Source organism: Puma concolor, chromosome E1 (genome assembly GCF_028749965.1).
Source record: "Puma concolor isolate L17-30 chromosome E1, mPumCon1.1.hap2, whole genome shotgun sequence".
Lineage (NCBI taxonomy): Eukaryota > Metazoa > Chordata > Mammalia > Carnivora > Felidae > Puma > Puma concolor.
Window position 1 is genome coordinate 44,522,589 of NC_141680.1, and position 18,121 is coordinate 44,540,709.

At 43.4% G+C, this 18,121-nt stretch overlaps 1 protein-coding gene across 1 annotated transcript in view; it reads right to left on the bottom strand.

Annotated features, from left to right (window-relative positions):
* Positions 1–18,121, bottom strand: part of EFTUD2 (elongation factor Tu GTP binding domain containing 2) — a 40,473-nt gene that overhangs the window by 11,375 nt on the left and 10,977 nt on the right. Inside the window, exons 5-14 of the mRNA XM_086687534.1 lie at positions 16,740–16,815; positions 16,191–16,256; positions 15,403–15,438; positions 12,899–12,989; positions 11,886–11,968; positions 8,845–9,011; positions 6,447–6,571; positions 3,016–3,079; positions 2,341–2,431; positions 743–878 (exon numbers count right to left, since the gene is read on the bottom strand). Coding sequence (XP_086543660.1) covers positions 743–878; positions 2,341–2,431; positions 3,016–3,079; positions 6,447–6,571; positions 8,845–9,011; positions 11,886–11,968; positions 12,899–12,989; positions 15,403–15,438; positions 16,191–16,256; positions 16,740–16,815 — 935 coding nt within the window. The remainder of the gene's footprint in view (positions 1–742; positions 879–2,340; positions 2,432–3,015; positions 3,080–6,446; positions 6,572–8,844; positions 9,012–11,885; positions 11,969–12,898; positions 12,990–15,402; positions 15,439–16,190; positions 16,257–16,739; positions 16,816–18,121) is intronic.

The window sequence follows — 18,121 nt, forward strand, 5'->3', positions numbered from 1 at the left end:
CGGGTTCTGTGCTGACAGCTCAGAGCCTGGAGCCTGCTTCAGATTCTGTGTCCCCCTCTTTCTCTGCCCGCCCCCTGCTCAAGCTCTACTGTCTCTGTCTCTCTCTCTCAAGAATAAATAAACATTAAAAAAATTAAAAAAAAAAAGAGAGAATCAAGAGATTGCTGAGGGGACCCTTAGTCATTACCTTTACTACCTCCCTTATTTTACAGATGAGAAATTCGAGTCACAGAAGAATCAGGTGGCTGACCCAGGTCTCACCACATGGAAGGGCCAGGGCCACAATAGGAACAAGATTCAGGTCTTTCTCAATAGGTCCAGGGCTCATTCTATATATCGCCTGCCTTCTGTGCCACTTAAATAGAGGAGACAGGAGCTTAGGAGAAAAGAAATCTGAGCCTGCTGCTTTTCCCAGTATTTCCCATTGCTTATGAGTCTATTTACATCACTTATGAGTCTCGTAAAAATACTAGAACCTTGGAATCTGTTTCAACATCTCCTTTATTTGCACGCTCCTCCTGGTAGGGAAATATAATTGCTTTTGTTTCCCAAGATAGAGTTCTTGGTACCATCCACCAAAAGAAACAGCTAGGAGAAAAATGCAGGTGCTGTACATCCGGCTTGCAGTTTATTTAAAAAAGCCTTACATCTCTGCACATCACTGGAGTGAGGAAAAGGTCCCCCTGATACGTGTGGCAAAACATGACAGTGATGGGAAGGGGGCCATGAGCTCTTTTGTTACCTGTGAATTCACCAAAGAATTTTTTGCAGACCAGCCTGAGCAGGGGGCGGATATTCAGCTTAAGCTCTTCTTTGGTCAGATGAATGCCAAGCTCATCCAGGGTCCTGGGGAGGCTGGTGTCCACGTCACCCACAACCTGTGTTGGTACCAAATACCATGTCAGCTGTAATGATGGCCCCAGCATGCTGCCTGCTATAGAGGGCAAGGGAAGGCCAAAGGGCAATTTGAAGGGTCACTGTGCCAAATTCTCTTCTACAGGGAGAGCTCTTGGCAAGGACAGCCATTTGGTTTGAGAGAAATCTTTGATATCTACTCTTCAAACCAATCCTGGGGGGAAAAAAGGGGTTGGTTAAATAAACCTGGCCCTCTCTGATGACCTTCAGTGCTGCCCCCTGGTGTCTGAAAAGCAGCATCTCACCCCACTCAGGAAATCCCTTACTCTTCCCTATTTAAGAGACTTCTCAGATTTAGAGGATCACTGTACTGGAAGGAACCAAAAAAGGTCACCTAGCAGTCCATCTGCTGGTAGGGCAAGGCCAAGCTAAATCATTCTCAGCAGACTCAAGGTCTCTAATGAGACAGACTCTATAAATTTCTTTTATTAATCCATTCCAGTCTGACACAAGATACTAAGTATTTTTCAGCACTAATAAATTTTAATCATGTTATTTTGTCTTGTTGCTATGTTTTACTCTTTTGTCAGCTGGTATGGCCACACACGTTTTGTGTATATTTGTGTGTTAACTGTGCACAGTGCTTATTAAACACTTGAATATTTTATAACTGTCTTGGGAAAAAGGTCTACGAAAACTCCCGTACAGTGTTACCCCTTTACTTCTGCCTTTTAGGTAGCACAAATTCATGCAAACTCAATGTTATACTCTTTTCTTTGGAGAATCCTACATGTCTAACTGCATCCTTACCACTGTCTGATGCATCTTTTTTTTTTTTTTTTTTCAAAGTAAGTTATATGTCCAATAGGGGCTTGAACTCACGACCTGGAGATCGAGAGTTGCATGCTCTGCTGACTGAGCCAGCCAGGCACCCTGTGATGCATCCTTTCCGAATTGACAAACATCACATATATACAGGCCCAGAAAAATCATTAAAAAGCAAGCTAATACAGTCATTCTTTTAATGGCTACAAAATACTTGAGATGTACCATAATTCATTTAATCAGATTCTCACTGATAAACATTTAACTTATTTCCAGTTTGTTTCCCCTCTTATAAAATGTGTGTGTATATATATATACATATACATATATACACACACACACACACACACACACACTATACATAAACCAATTATATCTGTAAATCAAATCCCTACAACTGCAATTATTAGTTCTCAAGTATCAAATCTTTATACAAAATTTCTCCATTGCCTTTTCTTTCTTATCTTCCCCCCTTCACTCTGAAGGGCACTTCAGAGGCACTTAGGGGACCATAGATCTAGAAGACTGGTGAGCAACTATCCTCATGCTTAGTAAAACAAAACTGAGCAGGTTTAGGGGCAGGGGGAAGTCTGAGTTCACCAACTTTTGCGCTCTGTGTTTAGAAGGGCAGGCCTGAACCAGGCAGCCTGACATTCTCACCTGAGCAAGGATCTTATACAGAGGCTCCAAGATAAACTCCACAAAGCTCCTCTGGGAGCTGCTGGTTGGGGCCTTTTTTGTGAATTTTCGTCTATTAAGAGGAAAAAAAAAAAAAAGAGTTATGGGTGGCCCAGCAGGGAGAAGGCTGTGTCACTGACCCCAAGGGTGAATTTCCTAAGTTCTGAATCTGAGCAGGGTGAAGGGAAAGGAATGTGTATGTGATCATAACATTTCCAAAGAGAGATTCCCAAGAGAGTATATGGTTATGACTCTCGTGCATGCCTGAGATGAGCTGTGAAGACCTCAAGAGAAATAGGCTCATCCTGTTAAGAGCTCATGAAGCCAAACCACTTAGAGGAGGATTATTCATGTTTAATAAAAAAGTAGGCTTTGGGGCACGTAGGTGGCTTAGTTGGTTGAGCGTCCAACTTTAGCTCAGGTCATGATCTCGCGGTTTTTGAGTTTGAGCCCCATATCAGGCTCACTGCTGTCAGCCTGTCAGCACAGAGCCCACTCCAGATCCTCTGTCCCCCCTCTCTCTGCCCCTCCCCTGCTTGCACTACCCCCCTACCCCTTCCCAAAAGGTAGGTTTTAATCTTAGGAACTCTTTCTCTGTCCTCACTTCCTGGAAAAATGTACGCCCCCTCTAGAGAGTCACTTCCCCACTCTACTTACGTTTTGGGGTTGAAGTAGATGTCACCCCAGAGTCTTTTAGCAAATTCCTGGTAGTTAATGTCACCTGTAAGAGAAGCCATATGATTATAATCTACCTAACAAAGTACTGTTTGAAAGTCTGCATACGTGGTTCCAGACGCGTAAGTGGTTTATAGCTGAGGAATTCTAGCACATTCCTTCCCAAGGTCTGGACATTTCCTTGTACCCAGGTAGGCAGACAAGGATACTGAGGCATAGACAAGGACAGGACTGGCCCAAATTAGACATGGCTACGGTGGAGCCAAAATGAGTACCCAGGCAGCTCTATGTCTAGGAAGCAAAGAACTGAGCTATGGACAAGGATACGGTTTATATGCTTTCCTTCAATAAAATAGGCCCAACCGCCCACATGCTATGCTCTATCTGCACCTAAACACTGTTCCTTCCAGAAGTGGGGCTTAATGGCTCCTTCACTCTTCCCTGATCCACATAAGCTCTCTGCTGCCAGTGTGGGCAGTCTCCCAGCTGCAATGCCACGCTAAAGCTCAAACTAGCCCCAAGCCTCTGGAAGGCAGACATCTAGCCCTCTGGAGAGAAAACTCCAAAGCCTACCTTTATCTCATCTTTTACCAATTAATATTTTTGGTTTGACTGTAACTCTTAATCCTGGTCAGGCTGAGCCAACGGTGGCTTTTAGAATTCAAGATCGTCTCAATCAAGAGCTCCTGTTAGTCAATTTGGTCACATCACCAACTGTGTCATGAGTATTTCTATCTAGATGATTTCATTCAAGATGCCATAAAGGATATTCATCACCTTTCCCCTAAAGCCACGCTCCCCTTCACACCATTCCCCCTTTTATTGAGGCTACCTTGGCATTTCATCCAGGTTCAAAATCTTTTTCTTCCCCACTTTGCTAATTACCAAATTCTTCCCTTCTTTCCCACATTAGTTAGTGACTCTCTCTCCTTTGAACCACTGTGTCTTTTACACGCCTCTATTACTGCACCTTATAGTACAGCATACTCACTGGACTGAGTTGCTTGAGTGCTCACAAGAACTAGGCCTAGCATGCTGGAAGTTTAATAAACGCTCAGTGGAAGAAAGGGTGAACTTCTCTCTGGTTCTTCTCCTCCTTTTCAATCTCACTAATAACAGGAACCCAATATTCACGATCCTGTATCTGAATACTGGTGAAAATGTCTAACCGGGTGTTCCTTCCTGTACCCACCCTTCTTCCTGGCCTATCTTCTATCAGCTTTGCACGTGTCAGCCTACCCCAATCTTTAACAGCTCCCAACTGCTCACAGGATAAAGTCAAAATTCCTTAACCTGGCATTCCAAGCCTTCCTCAATGTGGTCCCAACCCAGCTTGCCCACAGCTTTACTTCAACTCTCCCCTTTGATGAAACAGTTCACCATTATTAAATAGGCCATGGGTCCAAACCACCCACCTCTGTGCCTCCTCTTTCAATGCTGAGAATCTAGAACTCCCAGCTCTCTACTCTCCACCTGCCCATGAAGCCCCATCTCCTCCTGCCCAAACTGATGCCATACACTGTTGTTCAACACTCTGTAGGTTTCCGTCTACCCCTTGGACAGAGTTCTTAGAAGTCAGAGATTGTTCCCCATGCGTTGCCAGATTCTTAGTTAAGAGGACATGACATCAACTGTGGAAGTACGGTGTGATGGAAAAAACATCAAGTAGATTCTAGTCCCAAGCCCACCAGTAGGTTCTGTAACCCTGGGCATAGTTTTCCCATATGTGGAATGAAGGGGAAGGACTCAATGATCTCTGATATTCCTTTCAGAGCTGACTTTCTAGAAGTCCCAAACATGACTTTTCTCCCCTCCCCTCCTTTGTAAAAATACAAGTATATAGAAAGAATGCAAATGGGGGAGAGGGGCAGAGGGAGAAAGAGAGAGAATCCTAAGCAGTCTCCATGCTCAGTGCAGAACCCAATGCAGGGCTTGATCCCATGACCCTGGGATCATGACCTGAGTCAGACGCTCAACCAACTGAGCCACCCAAGTGCTCCCATACACGGCTTTTCAGGAGGATGATATTGGAACCCAGAGCTGGCTCCTTTGTAAACTAACAGTGGGTTCCTAAGATGGGCAATACTTTCTCCTGAGGCTCAGGGCCATTTTCAATCAGAAACAAAATCATTAATACACTGTAATTACAGAAATGGTCTTAGATTTTGCTTCACATGCTGATGTAAAGAATATTCAGAGACCTGGAAACCAGAACCCTACTCAGGTAAGTTTTATTTATTATCCATCTACTTTCCCTTTTCAAAAGAGCCATCTAGAAACAACTAAATGTATACCTAACGATAAGAAAGTAGTTAAGTTATAGCACATCTATACAGGGGAGTAACTGACAGTGACAGAAAATAATTCATAGAAATGAATTTTAATAAAATAATTTGGCCAATTCCTGTGATCTGATGCTGAGTGAAAATTTATCTGTGTTATGTTTTATATATTATACATGTCCCTCTATAAAATGTGATCTCATTTATGCAGAACACTAAACACAGAAAGAACTATAAAATGTTTGCATGGTTATGGTAATGAGGTTATGGGTGAGTTTTACTTTCTTGATGAGATTTTACTGTATCGTCCACGTTTCTACAATGAGGATGCAGTGGATAAGTACATATTAAAAAAAACAAACAAACAAGTTGCATTTGCCCATTTCTTTCACAAGAGCAAAGACGAGGTTGAAGGACCACTGAGTGGTGAGAACAGAAACACTGGAGCTCCAGTGCCTGTCAGCTGTGAGACCTCTCACCGGGCCTCTCCACAGTCCTCAAAACGGGGTGAATTATGACCTCCTCGAAAGGACAGTGTTGGACACTCAGGACATGGTTGTTACCGGAATCTGAGGGAATTGGGAGGCACAGAGGTAAAGAGCACAGGAGTCTCCTGGAGTTGGGAAGCCGGCCCCAGAGCTCTGTGCCAAGGTCCGGGACCTGTAAAATCATTCAGCTGGGTATCCCGGCGGACTGCAAATCCAACTCGAGCTCTCGAGTAGGCCTACAAAGTGTCCATGTGCTTACAGATGGCTGGAGAGACAGCTAGAAGAAGCACCACTAGTGACAGACATTCCATCCCTGAGGAAGAGGTCTGAAAGGGCTTTGTGGCCATGGAGAATTACTCTCGGAAAATATCTGTCTCACGCTAACAAAGATTCTTATTCCTAAAATGAGCTCCCTTTTCACCCATTTCTTCCACAGTCACCTTTATTCTTCTATTCTTTAGAAGCCACTTGGCCCAAAGAAAGGGTCTAGGGGCCAAAAAGAGACCGAAACGTGACAATAATAGTTGATAAAATGCTCCCCCAAACAGGGGACCCTGGCATGAAGCCAATTCTAAACTCTTCAGCAGGAAAGGCACCCGTGACTCTGGGGAAGCTGGGAGACAGCCCGCCAGCCAGAGCTTACCGAAGGTGTCAGCATAGATCTTGGCAAAGGAGCCGAGTGTGAAGCAGATGCTGTACTGGGAGCTGGAGAAGCAGACGTTGCCCAGGAGTGGGGAAAGGATCAGGTTCTCATCGGTGGAGTACATGCTGAAACAGAGACAGTCATGAGTGCAGAGTCGGGCTGTGCAGCAACATCAACATAATGCCAAGGGTGAAGGGCGGGGACTCTGTGTCATCACCCCTCTCCAGCCCTTGTTCTCAGAAGGGGCTTGCATAACACACTTAAGCGCTGCCAGCGGCCTGGCCCAAGAAAGTGACATGATGGAGTTGTCCCCTAACTCCCAGTAACAAGCTGACTTCCCAGTGCTGGGAACTTCATGCATGATCCTGGAGAAGTTAACTGCACCAGACAGACAAGGGGAAACTTGGAGGTCAGAGACAAAGCTCTTGAAACACAGGAAAGGAATCTGATGTGAAAGTGGAGTACCTTTTTGAGAAATCGCAATTTCACAAACACAAACAGACATAAATATCAGAAGTGAATAAAAAACAAAAGAAAAAATAAGGGCAACTTTGCTCCCCACTCTCACTGCCCAGTTCCTCTTTATTTTATTAGGCGTTGTTATACAAATTCACATGAAAACTTTATCTTAAAGGCCACGCAGAAGCCACAGCATCCCAAGTTCACTAAAGTTTCAAAGAAAACCAGCTGTATACAGGAATTCAATCCACAACCCTAGCCTCACTGACAGATTGTTTTATGTAATTTCTTAATTTAGAAGTGAAAGTATTGGCTTCTAAAGAGCAGTTTCCTACCTTATTCCACCATATCCCAAGTTATGTTCCCCAGAGGCAACTGCTTTCAACTTTCTTAAAGCTGCTTTCAGAGCAATGGTCCTCATATTTCTAAATAATATGCTCACGTTGCTGTTTCTTGTTTAGAGGCTGAGATCAGACTTCTTATTTTGGTGATCAGGATTTAGCCCCATCCTCTATTTTAAGGTAATAAAAAAGTTTATCACTTCATCTTTGGGGTTCCTGATATTATGTTGGTCTCCAGTCATTCTCGGCCGTTCTGGAGCCAGGGAGAAGAGATCACTGTTGAGAATTAGTACTACATACGGGGGAGGCTCCTGAAGGTAAATCTGTCTCTGGCCACGGAGGTACCATCCCCAGTCCTTAACTGGAGAGGTGTTCTCTCAATAGGACAGCTTCATCCTGGGCCCTTTGAGGGGCCACAATAAGTCATCCAGTCCTTCTGTCAGCCCGCAGATAAGACTGTCTTTATGATATATTTAACCTATTCTTCAAAGTCACCTTGAAACTGTATTGTGAGGTCTCCCAGCCATCGCTCATACTTATTAATATAAGCCTGAAATCCATCTTGCTGAAAAGCAACTATGTCCACAAAAACAACAGCCAATAGTTCCTGCACTTACCGAATCTGTGTTAATAACAGCAACTAACATCATTCATGGGGCAGGTACTGCATGCTAAGCACTATGCTAAGTGGGTTACATCAAATATCTACCTGATTTCTTAAAAAAAAAAAAAAAAAATTTTTTTTTTTTTAACGTTTATTTATTTTTGAGAGACAGAGCACGAGTGAGGGCGGGGCAGAAAGAGAGAAAGAGAGAAGGGCGCAAGAGCACGCACGCTCATGCTGAGCTGTCAGCACAGAGCCCGATGTGGGGCTCAAACCCACAAACTGTGAGACCATGACCTGAGCCGAAGTTGGATGCTCAACCGACTGAGCCACCAGGTGCTCCAAATATCTGATTTCTTATCACATCCCATTAGGTAAGCGTTATTATCATTCATTCCCTTTTTACAGAGGCAGAACCTGAGGCTCTACAAGCATCACTTGCCCAGGTTCACACACTTGGTACGGGGTGAAGGCGAGACCAAGTTGAGAGTCCCAGGTATTGAACACAACCCAGAAGTGAAGGTGGGTCTTAGGCTATACAGCCGGTGAAGGCACAGGGTCAATGAGGCCGAGGTTGTGGAGTCAAACCCTATAGAGCCCTGGAATGTGCCCCTAGCCTTGTCCAAAAAGCTCGTTATGTACTCCCAAGAAATCAGGGTTGCCCCCCCAGAGGTGTTCAAGGTTAAGATTTGTAAAAAACAGAGTTCCTGAGGACAGGAAATCCACACCTGGGGTCCTATACCTTATTTATTTATTTATTTATTTATTTATTTATTTATCTATCTATTTAAGTTTATTTCTTTTGAAAAAGAGACAGTGCAAGTGGGGGAGGTGCAGAGAGAGGGGGAAACAGAATCCCAAGAAGGCTCTGTGCTGTCAGTGCAGAGCCCGACATGGGGCTCGAACTCACAATACTGTGAGATCATTACCTGAGCTGAAACCAAGAGTCAGACGCTTAACAGACTGAGCCATCCAGGAGCCCCGGGTCCTATACCTTATTAATCCGTTGACCTCATCTACGATGTGGCGCAGCTTATAATAAGCATCAGTTGGAGGCAGCTTTAGCTCCAGGATCAGCCGGTCAATCTTGTTGATGCACACGGTGACCGCCAGCCTCTCCTGTACTGCGTGCTTGATCAGCCGCTCTGTGTTTAGCATCACCTGAGAGACACAAGACCCAGAAAGTGGTGGTAAGAGCAAAAAGGGCAGAAAAGTCCAGAGCAAAGTCAAAGAAGGTACTATCTGAAAATACAAACTATGAGGAAAAGAGAACCTCGGGAAACTGATTACTGGGTGTAAGCAAAGGGTAAAGAGGGCACCTGGCAGGACTGAGATACGACTAAACAGCCTGATGATGCTGGGAGCCAGGTTTCTCAGTGCTGGAGAAGGGACAGAAGCAGACTTAGGAAGCAGCTATGGTACTGAATGGAACTGTGGGTATTAGGATGAAAATACGATTTCTTCTTTTTTTATTATTTATCCCATTTAATATATATGTGTAGAAATAGTTGGGGCACCTTGGTAGCTCAGTCAGTTGAGCGTCTGACTTGATTTCGGCTCAGGTCATGATCTCAGTTTGTGAGATGGAGACCCACATTAAGCTCTGTGCTCACAGAGCAGAGCTTGCCTGGGATTCTCACTCTCCCCCCTCTCTCTGCCCCTTTCCTACTCACACACATTCTCTTTCTCTCAAAATAAATAAATAAAAACGTAAACAAAAAAATAGTTATAGATATGTGTGTGTATGTATTATCTGTGTTCAGTGAAAAGATCTAGAAGTAATGGACCCCAGGAGCAGTGAACACACCATTGTGTTTCTTTCTATCCCAGTCCCCACTACAAGGAGCCAGAGCTCCTTGAAGAAATAGCTGATTCCAGGACTGGGGCAGGGAAGGCACAAAATGAATCCAGAACATCTTTTTGTGCCTGAAAGTAAGGAAGTACTCCAAAAAAGATGGGGCATGTCAAAAGAACAAAGGAGCTCTACCTAACCAAATCTGGGATAGCGCATCTAAATATGTAAGGAAAGTAATGGATTATAACCCACTGAATGAAATAAAAATCCACGTATCCATGCTGACAATAAATAAGCAAATGAGGGAGAAAGGAAAGCCCTTCCTCAAAATAGAATTCCAACCAAAAAATATAATAGGAGGGGATGCCTGGGTGGCTCAGACAGTTGAGTGTCTGACTTTGGCTCAGGTGATCTCATGGTTCACAAGTTCGAGCCCGGCGTCGGGCTCTATGCTGACAGCTCAGAGCCTGGAGCCTGCTTCAGATTCTGTGTCTCCCTCTCTCTCTGCCCCTCTTCCTCTTACTCTCTCTCTCTCTCTCTCTCTTTCAAAAATAAATATACATTAAAAAAAAGGAATAATAAGAGTTAGAAAATCATCATTTGCAACTACTATGGAAATAAAGTAGGAATGATTAATGGAGGATAAAACTTGGGGTGCCTGGCTGGCTCAGTCAGTAGAGCATGCGACTCTTGATCTTGGGATCATGACTTTGAGCCCCACACTGGGCATAGAGCTTACATTAAAAAAAAAAAAAAATTAACAGATGATAAAACTAATAGGCAAAGTTTGAAAAGGAGTAGAATGTGTACAGAGCCTCAAGGTATCTCTCCACAAATTATTTATTACCAAGGGGGAAAATAGTAACTTTACACAGGAGAAAACTGGTAAACCCACCTTAACCAAGCAATCAAAGTTAGCATCACCAATAATGGGATAAGGTAACACCATGGGCCTCCTAATGTGATGGACTAAGAACAATACAGCTACATTTGCACTTGGGTCAAAAATAACCTGAATGCGATCAGGAGCAAACATTCAACGAGGCCAAATAGAGAGACATACTACCAAACAAGTATAATTTATACCCTTCAAAAATGCCGTTATAAAAAAAACCAAGAAAGGCTATTGAATAGTTCCAATCAAATGATTCCAATTAAGAGACTGAAGAGACATGAGGACTGAATGCTAGGCAGCATCCTTGATCAGAAAAGAAAATTCTATAAAGGACACTACTGGGACAGTTAGTGAAATTCTGTAAGGTGTGGAGAAAAAGATCTGTACAACAATATTGTATCAATGTTAAATTCCCTGATTTTGGGAACTGTATTTTGGTCATGTAAGTGAATGTCCTTGTTCTTAGGTAACATGCTGAAATATTGTATTTTGAAATAATTCACGGGGAAAATACACACTCATATGTGTGTATATACATCTACAGAGAAAGAATTACAAAGCAAATGAGGGTGCACTCCTTGTACTGTTCTTCCAACTTTTCAATAAATTTGAAAGTATGTGTATTCCAAAATGAAATCAAATAGAAAGAGGGGGAAGAAAAAAAAAAAAAAAAAAAAAAAAAAGCAACTCTGGCTCCCTCTGCTGGCAAAATCACCAATGACAACATGAATAAGGTTAGCCAAATTACCTAATCTCTCAATTTAGAAATATACAAGATGCCTTGAGTCTTTTAATTCCAAACTCTATTTTAGAAAAACTCATTGGGGCGCCTGGGTGACTCAGTTGGTTAAGCATCTGACTTCGGCGCAGGTCATGATCTCACAGTTTGTGGGCTCAAGCACCGCACTGGGTTCTGTGCTGACAGCTTAGAGCCTGGAGCCTGTTTCAGATCCTGCGTCTCCATCTCTCTCTGCCCTTCCCCAGCTCATGCTCGAGCTCGCTCGCTCTCTCTCAAAAATAAAATAAACATAAAAAAATTAAAAAAAAGAAAAACTCATTAATATTTAAAATCCATTTACACGAATATACTCTCGTCCCTCTTTTAATTACATTTGTCATTTTATTTTGGGTCCTATCATTTTGACCTTCACTGGACAAGGAGTGAAGAACTCATACTGAGAAGTAATTGTGACCTTCATAGGCTGCCTTAATTTCAGAGCAAACGTGAGCCTTAATCCCACAGACTTTCATCATCTCTGGTTCCCAGCTCACTCAATGCACTAGGCATTATGTGGGGCAAACCTAACATGGAGGAGGGATCATAAGAGGGTAGCGGCAGACTCACCCCTTCAGCCGCATCGATGAAAAGGACAACTCCATCTGAGATGCGCAAGCCAGCTGTGACCTCATCAGAAAAATTCACATGTCCTGAAAGGCAAATACCCAGTAAGTCACCTGCGTGGTGGCAGGATGACGCAAATTAACTTGTAGGTAGCCTAAGGGAACACTGCAAAGCATGTGAGCCCCCAAACATGCCCTTTCCCTTCTCTCCACAACTCCCTACATCGTATAAAATTCTACCAGGTAGAGTCATGTGCTTGGATTAAACTTTTATACAGGGGGTCCCCAAACACAAAAAGAAGGAAGTGTTTGCCTAGGAGGGCAATAACATCGACATTCACACACCAGCTAGGTCTCATCAGCAGTCAGCAGAGTTCTGGGAGGCACAAGACGATTCAGAGGCTGGAGAAAGGGCAAGAGGGCCTGGTGCATGAGAGATAAGCCAAGGTGCTACTGGTGGGGACAGGGAGAGGGGCTGAGAGGTATCAGGGCACCGGGCATCCGAGGATGAGAAGAAGGTCAACCTGTCAAAGCTCCAGTTTTTCTACTTAAAACTCTGCCCTGAGTTGGTCCTTTCCATTAGATAAAGACACAGTCTGTCACAGGCAAGGTATGCTGCTCCTGTGACCTGTATGTCCACCGCCACTTGGTGCACTGACCCCATGGTTTCCTTCAAAAGACTTAGTGTGCCTGAAGCCAGGGCCATGTCTGACTCACCTTCATTATCAAGTGTCTAGCATGGGGCCTGACACAGGCTGGAATGAGTCAATGAATGAGACTCCCTAATATTTGAATATTTTAGAGCAGAGCAAAGAGAGGAGCGAAATAGAAGGCCTGCTGCACAGTGCCTGCTAATTAACTAGTCAGAAGCAAAGGAGACAGTGAAAAAGGAAATTATCTCAACGAAAGGAGAAGTGAAGGAATGTAAACACAAAGATGAAATGCTCTGTTCTATTCTGGAAAGAAAGCACAAAAAACAAGGAGGGCAAGGTTCTCATAGTAAAAGGAATGTCCCACCTGGAGTGTCCATGATATTGAAGAGGTAAGACTTTCCTTTGGTATCTGGCAAGACCACTGTCACTGGAGTGCTTTTGATGCCAACACCTCTCTGAAATCACGAAGAAAGAGTGGTCATTGGGATTTCTTCCTATGCAAGAGGAGTTCCTTCTGCTCCAGGGGCTTGCCAGTTGCTAGTAGTTACGCTGACGTCTCTTCTTGAGTGTTATTTTTATCTAGGCCTCTAATCAGAATGACCCTGAAGATGAGCTATCTTGGTGTTAAACATCATTTTTGCAGAGGTCTCGTTCAAATACAACAAAAGTAAAAATAGGGGTGCCTGGGTGGCTCAGTCGGCTAAGCACCCAAGTCTTGACCTCAACTCAGGTCACGACATCACGGTTTGTGTGTTCGAGCCCCATGTGAGGCTCTGCGCTGATGGTGTGGGGCCCACTTGGGATTCTGTCTCTCCCTCTCTCTGCCCCTCTCCCCGCTCTGTTTTCTGTTTCTCTCTCTCTCTCAAAATAAACTTAAAAAAAAAAAAAAAAACACAAAAAACCAAAAGAACAAGTAAAGCGGGATTAAATCTTAACAGAGAATCCAGGATCCTACGATCTTAATACACGGTTAACAAAAAATAACTAAAGCATTATATAAGTGAAACGAAACATCCTGCTGCATTTTAGGGTTTCAAAAAAAATCAGACCCTTTTGGCCCCCGCTGCCACCATGGCACCCATGAAAAAGCTTGTGAAAGGGGCACAAAAAAAAAAGTTCTGAAGTCTACCCTTGACTGCACCCACTTTGTAGGAGATGGAATCATGGATGCTGCCAATTTGGAGCAGTTTCCTCAAGAGAATCAAAGAGAATGGCAAAGCCGGGAATGTTAGTGGAGGGGCTGTAACCATTCAAAGGAGCAAGAGCAAGATTACTGTCATTTCTGAGGTGACTTTTTTCCAAAAGGTGTTTGAAATATCTCAGCAAAAAATATCTGAAGAGGGGCACCAGGGTGGCTCAGTCGGCTGAGTGTCGGACTTCAGCTCAGGTCATGGTCTCACAGTTTGTGAGCTGGAGCCCCACGTCAGGCTAGTTGCTGTCGGCACAGAGCCTGCTTCGGATCCTCTGTCTTCCTCTCTCTGCCCCTCCCCAGCTTGCGCTCTCGCTCTCTCTCAAAAGTAAATATTAAAAAAATTTTTTTTTTAATTTGAAGAAGAATAATCTGTGTGATTATATGTAGTTACTCGCAACAAAGAGAGTTATGAATTGTGTTACTTCTGGATTAACCACAATGAAGAAGAGAAAGATTAAAATGCATTTATCTGGAATATTTTTTTAAATTTTTTAAAATATTTATTTATTTAAATGTTTTTATTTATTTTTGAGACGGAGAGAGACAGAGCATGAGCAGGGGAGGGGCAGAGAGAGAGGGAGACATAGAATCGGAAGCAGGCTCCAGGCTCTGAGCTGCCAGCACAGAGCCCGACGCGGGGCTCGAATTCACACACCACGAGATCATGACCTGAGCCGAAGTCGGACGCTCAACCAACTGAGCCACCCAGGCGCCCCTAATATTTATTTTTGAGAGAGACTGTGTGAGCTGGCGAGGGGCAGACAGGGAGGGAGACACAGAATCTGAAGCAGGCTCCAGGCTCCGAGCTGTCAGCACAGAGCCTGACGTGGGGCTCAAACTTGCAAACTGTGAGACCATGACATGAGCCAAAGTTGGACGCTCAACCGACTGAGCCACCCAGGCACCCCTATCTGGAATATTTCGTATGAGTTCTTGAATAAAACTTGGGAACCAAAAGTATAAAAAGAAGTAAGTATTAAAAACACTCTAGTCATACATGTTAAAAAACAAAAGCTAACATCTGTTAATTACTTATCATAAGCTTGCACTGTTCAAAGTTCCTTCAGTAAATAAACCGCACTTACGAACTTGAGCTTTCCATGTGGTCATTTAAGAAACAGAGACAGAAATAAAGGAGAGAGGAAAGAGAGGGGTCAGAGAGCAGGGGAAAGATCCAGATGGAAGAAAGAGCCACCAGCTGGAATGGGAAAGACAGTGAGGTACGCTCACTGCTTTACACAGAATAGAAGCACAACGACAGAGGTACCCACTCTCAAAGAGAAGCTATTCCTAGAAAGAGATCATCATATAGATGGAATCATCTCATGGGTTTTGAGGATGATGTCATTTAAAAAATCCTGTTGGGTTTCTATATAACTTCTTGCAGAAATGTAGATATCACCTCTTGGGCTTTGCCCTACTAGGCCAAATTAAAAGTAAGGGTAGGAAGGTCCCCCCACCTACCCTAAAGCTTGCCTGCCCAGCTCTCTTTCAAGTAATATATACAGATCAGGGGACGACTGGGAGAAGCAGCAAGATAAAGAGATGTGAGGTGGGAGTGAGAGAGGGAGTACAGTATAGAGCAAAGTGTTAGCATAAAGGCTCCCCCACATTCCCTATAGAACTCCTGATGGGTCTGGTGTGGGCAACAATTGGATTTCCCCAGGAACACCTACCTCCTGCTCTGTGAAGAGGATGTCAGTGTAGCACAGCTGAAAAAAAAATGAAGCGCTGTTACCAACTGACTTCAGACTCCTCTCCCACACAAACCATCAATCACTTTCCTCCACCAGCTCCCAACTCAAGGGTTTCTGCCTCAGAAGGATAGATGGAAGACAGAAGGGTATTCTACAGAAATTCCAAACAATGAGACCAGTGCCCTCTCAGATGGAAAATGCTCCTGAATGGATTTTTCTGGGGGGTTAGGGTGGTCACCGAGGACCAGGTATGGCTGGAGAGCTCAATTTGATCAAATACACTGAATTCTAAAGTGGTGAAGGGAGACATATCCAGCCTTTATGGAACGCCCCGCACGTCAAAACACTCAATCTAGCAGACACAGAACATTTATTGCTCTGAGACTTGCAGCCACACTTGGCCTCATTCACAGGCATTTAAATTTATCATGAAAACAACAAGGTCCAATTGTATTATATTTATAGAGTAGACTATTAATACTATGACAGGAAAGAACAGGCTATAAAAGTCAGGATATATCAGAACAGAGGAAAGATCCCAAGTGCAGAACAGATCATCCAAAAATACTGCAGGTTAATATTCTCTATGCTCTTGAGAAAGTTAAAATTACTTTCTTAAAGGCTATGAATAGAGATTACAATTATAAAGCAGCACTTTGTAGGTGTCATTATTTATAACAAGAGTGGGAAAGTGGAAGGAAAGGGAAAGAGAGAGACACCATATTCTGAATGGTTCATCCTAAACCCTCCACAGAATTTCTACTCACATCTTGGTCATAGCGCTTCCTGATTTCCGGGTGAGTCTGCTCTATTAAACAATCTACAAAACATGTCTGAAAGGGAAGAGAAGGTTAAGATCTGTCAAGCACAAAGGAAAATCTACTCTACCCCTCCCCCAGTGCCCAATACACCACACAACTTAGGGATAAGGAGAGGAAGAGGAGAGCAAGGAGGATTATGGGACAGCAAGGGATTAACACTGAAGCCACAGGATTATTTTCAAATGAAAGATGAAATCTTTCTTGGACAAAGCATTCCCCCGGGAAATGAAAACTTATAAAATCAGAGTAAGGCTCAATTTCCCCTCTTCTGTCCAGATGTAGACACAAGGCTGTAAGTGGCTTAGAAACAGGCTCCACCTGCTGCTCAGGAAAAGCTAGAATTTCACAAAATTGGATTCACACTAGGCATGGAGGCCCCCCAGAATCAGGAGGTCCAATGTTATGGCTTCAAACCCCAACCTGTGACTCTGAGGGCTGAAAAAAAGAGCAGGAACTAAGAGAAATCCTGTTCCAAGTAGCTGAAAGTTCTCTCACCTTGCCATGGTGGAGATGGCCACACAGGGTCACATTTCTGATGAGCTCTGAGTTATCCATCAAATCTGCCAAGAAGCTGAAAGGAGAAAGGGAAAGAGAAAAGGGACTTTGGCAAAAGCTTCCAAGTGGGGAGTGGCACAGAGCTGTTTCAGGTATTTTGTCAGGAACAACTCTCAGACCAACTGGAGAGCACTCAGAGGCACATGTGAATTTCTACATCTACGTGGTTCTGGTTCTGGCTCTGGGAACGGAAGAGACTTACCCGCGAGGTGAACCAACCTATGAAATGGGGATTTCACCAGTAAACTCATGAGATTTCAAAAGCAAGCAAGAAAAGCAAACCCAAATACCAGTACGAATACACACGGGCACGCACACAAGGACTGCCCCATTCAAAATCTCCAGGTTAGACACTATAGATTTATTCCATTAATGCTAAGGGGACTTAAAATCACTGAGAGAGCTTCTCTTTCGAAATTGTCCTCAGAGCTAGTTAACAAAACTTTTGAGAAACCCCCATCTCGTTAATGAGTTCCATCTTGATCAAAACCAGCACTGTCTGTCTTGTTTATCACCCACATTACTCATGGCAGGTAGCCTTCAGAGGACTTTGGCTCTTTGAAATCTCTAGCCCGCTTTCAAAGACTGGAAATTTGGGGGAACCTAGGTGGCTCAGTCGGTTCAGTGTCTGACTCTTGGTTTTGGTTCAGGTTATGAGCCCAGAGTCATGAAATCAAGCCCTGTGTTGGGCTCCACATTGAGCGTGGAACCTGCTTAAGATTCACTCTCTCTCTTTCTCTCTCTTTCCCTCTCTGCCCCCTCCCTAGCTCACACTCTCTAAAAAAATAAAATAAAATAAAATAAAATAAAATAAAATAAAATAAAATAAAATAAAATAAAATAAAACAAAATAAAACAAAATAAAAGTTTAAGAAACAAAGATTGGAAAATTTTAAAAATCACCAGTGAGAACACAAGAAAACATGAAGGAAGTTTGGAAGATAATTGAAAAGTTGTTTCCAAAATGGCTGAATGAGGGCAGGTGAGCTGACCATTCCAGAAGGGACCCTACTCTTTCAGATGTACTAGATGTCAACATTTTTTTTTTAAGTTTCATTATCTAATAATGAGTCACAAGCACTTCAACATAATGGGGACCTTAAAAATGCAATTCATCAATGAAAATATTTTCAAAAGTCTGCTGTATGAAGAGTCTAAGTACTCTACACATGTATCCACCTACTTGTGCCCTCCTTTCCAAAATATAGAATTGTTATATTCCCCAAACACTTAGCAATCTTATCAAGTCAAAATGCGCTCTGGTGGTCTCAACACTGACCATTACAATACCCAGTTCTGTCTCCAAAGGTGGCTCCTAATAC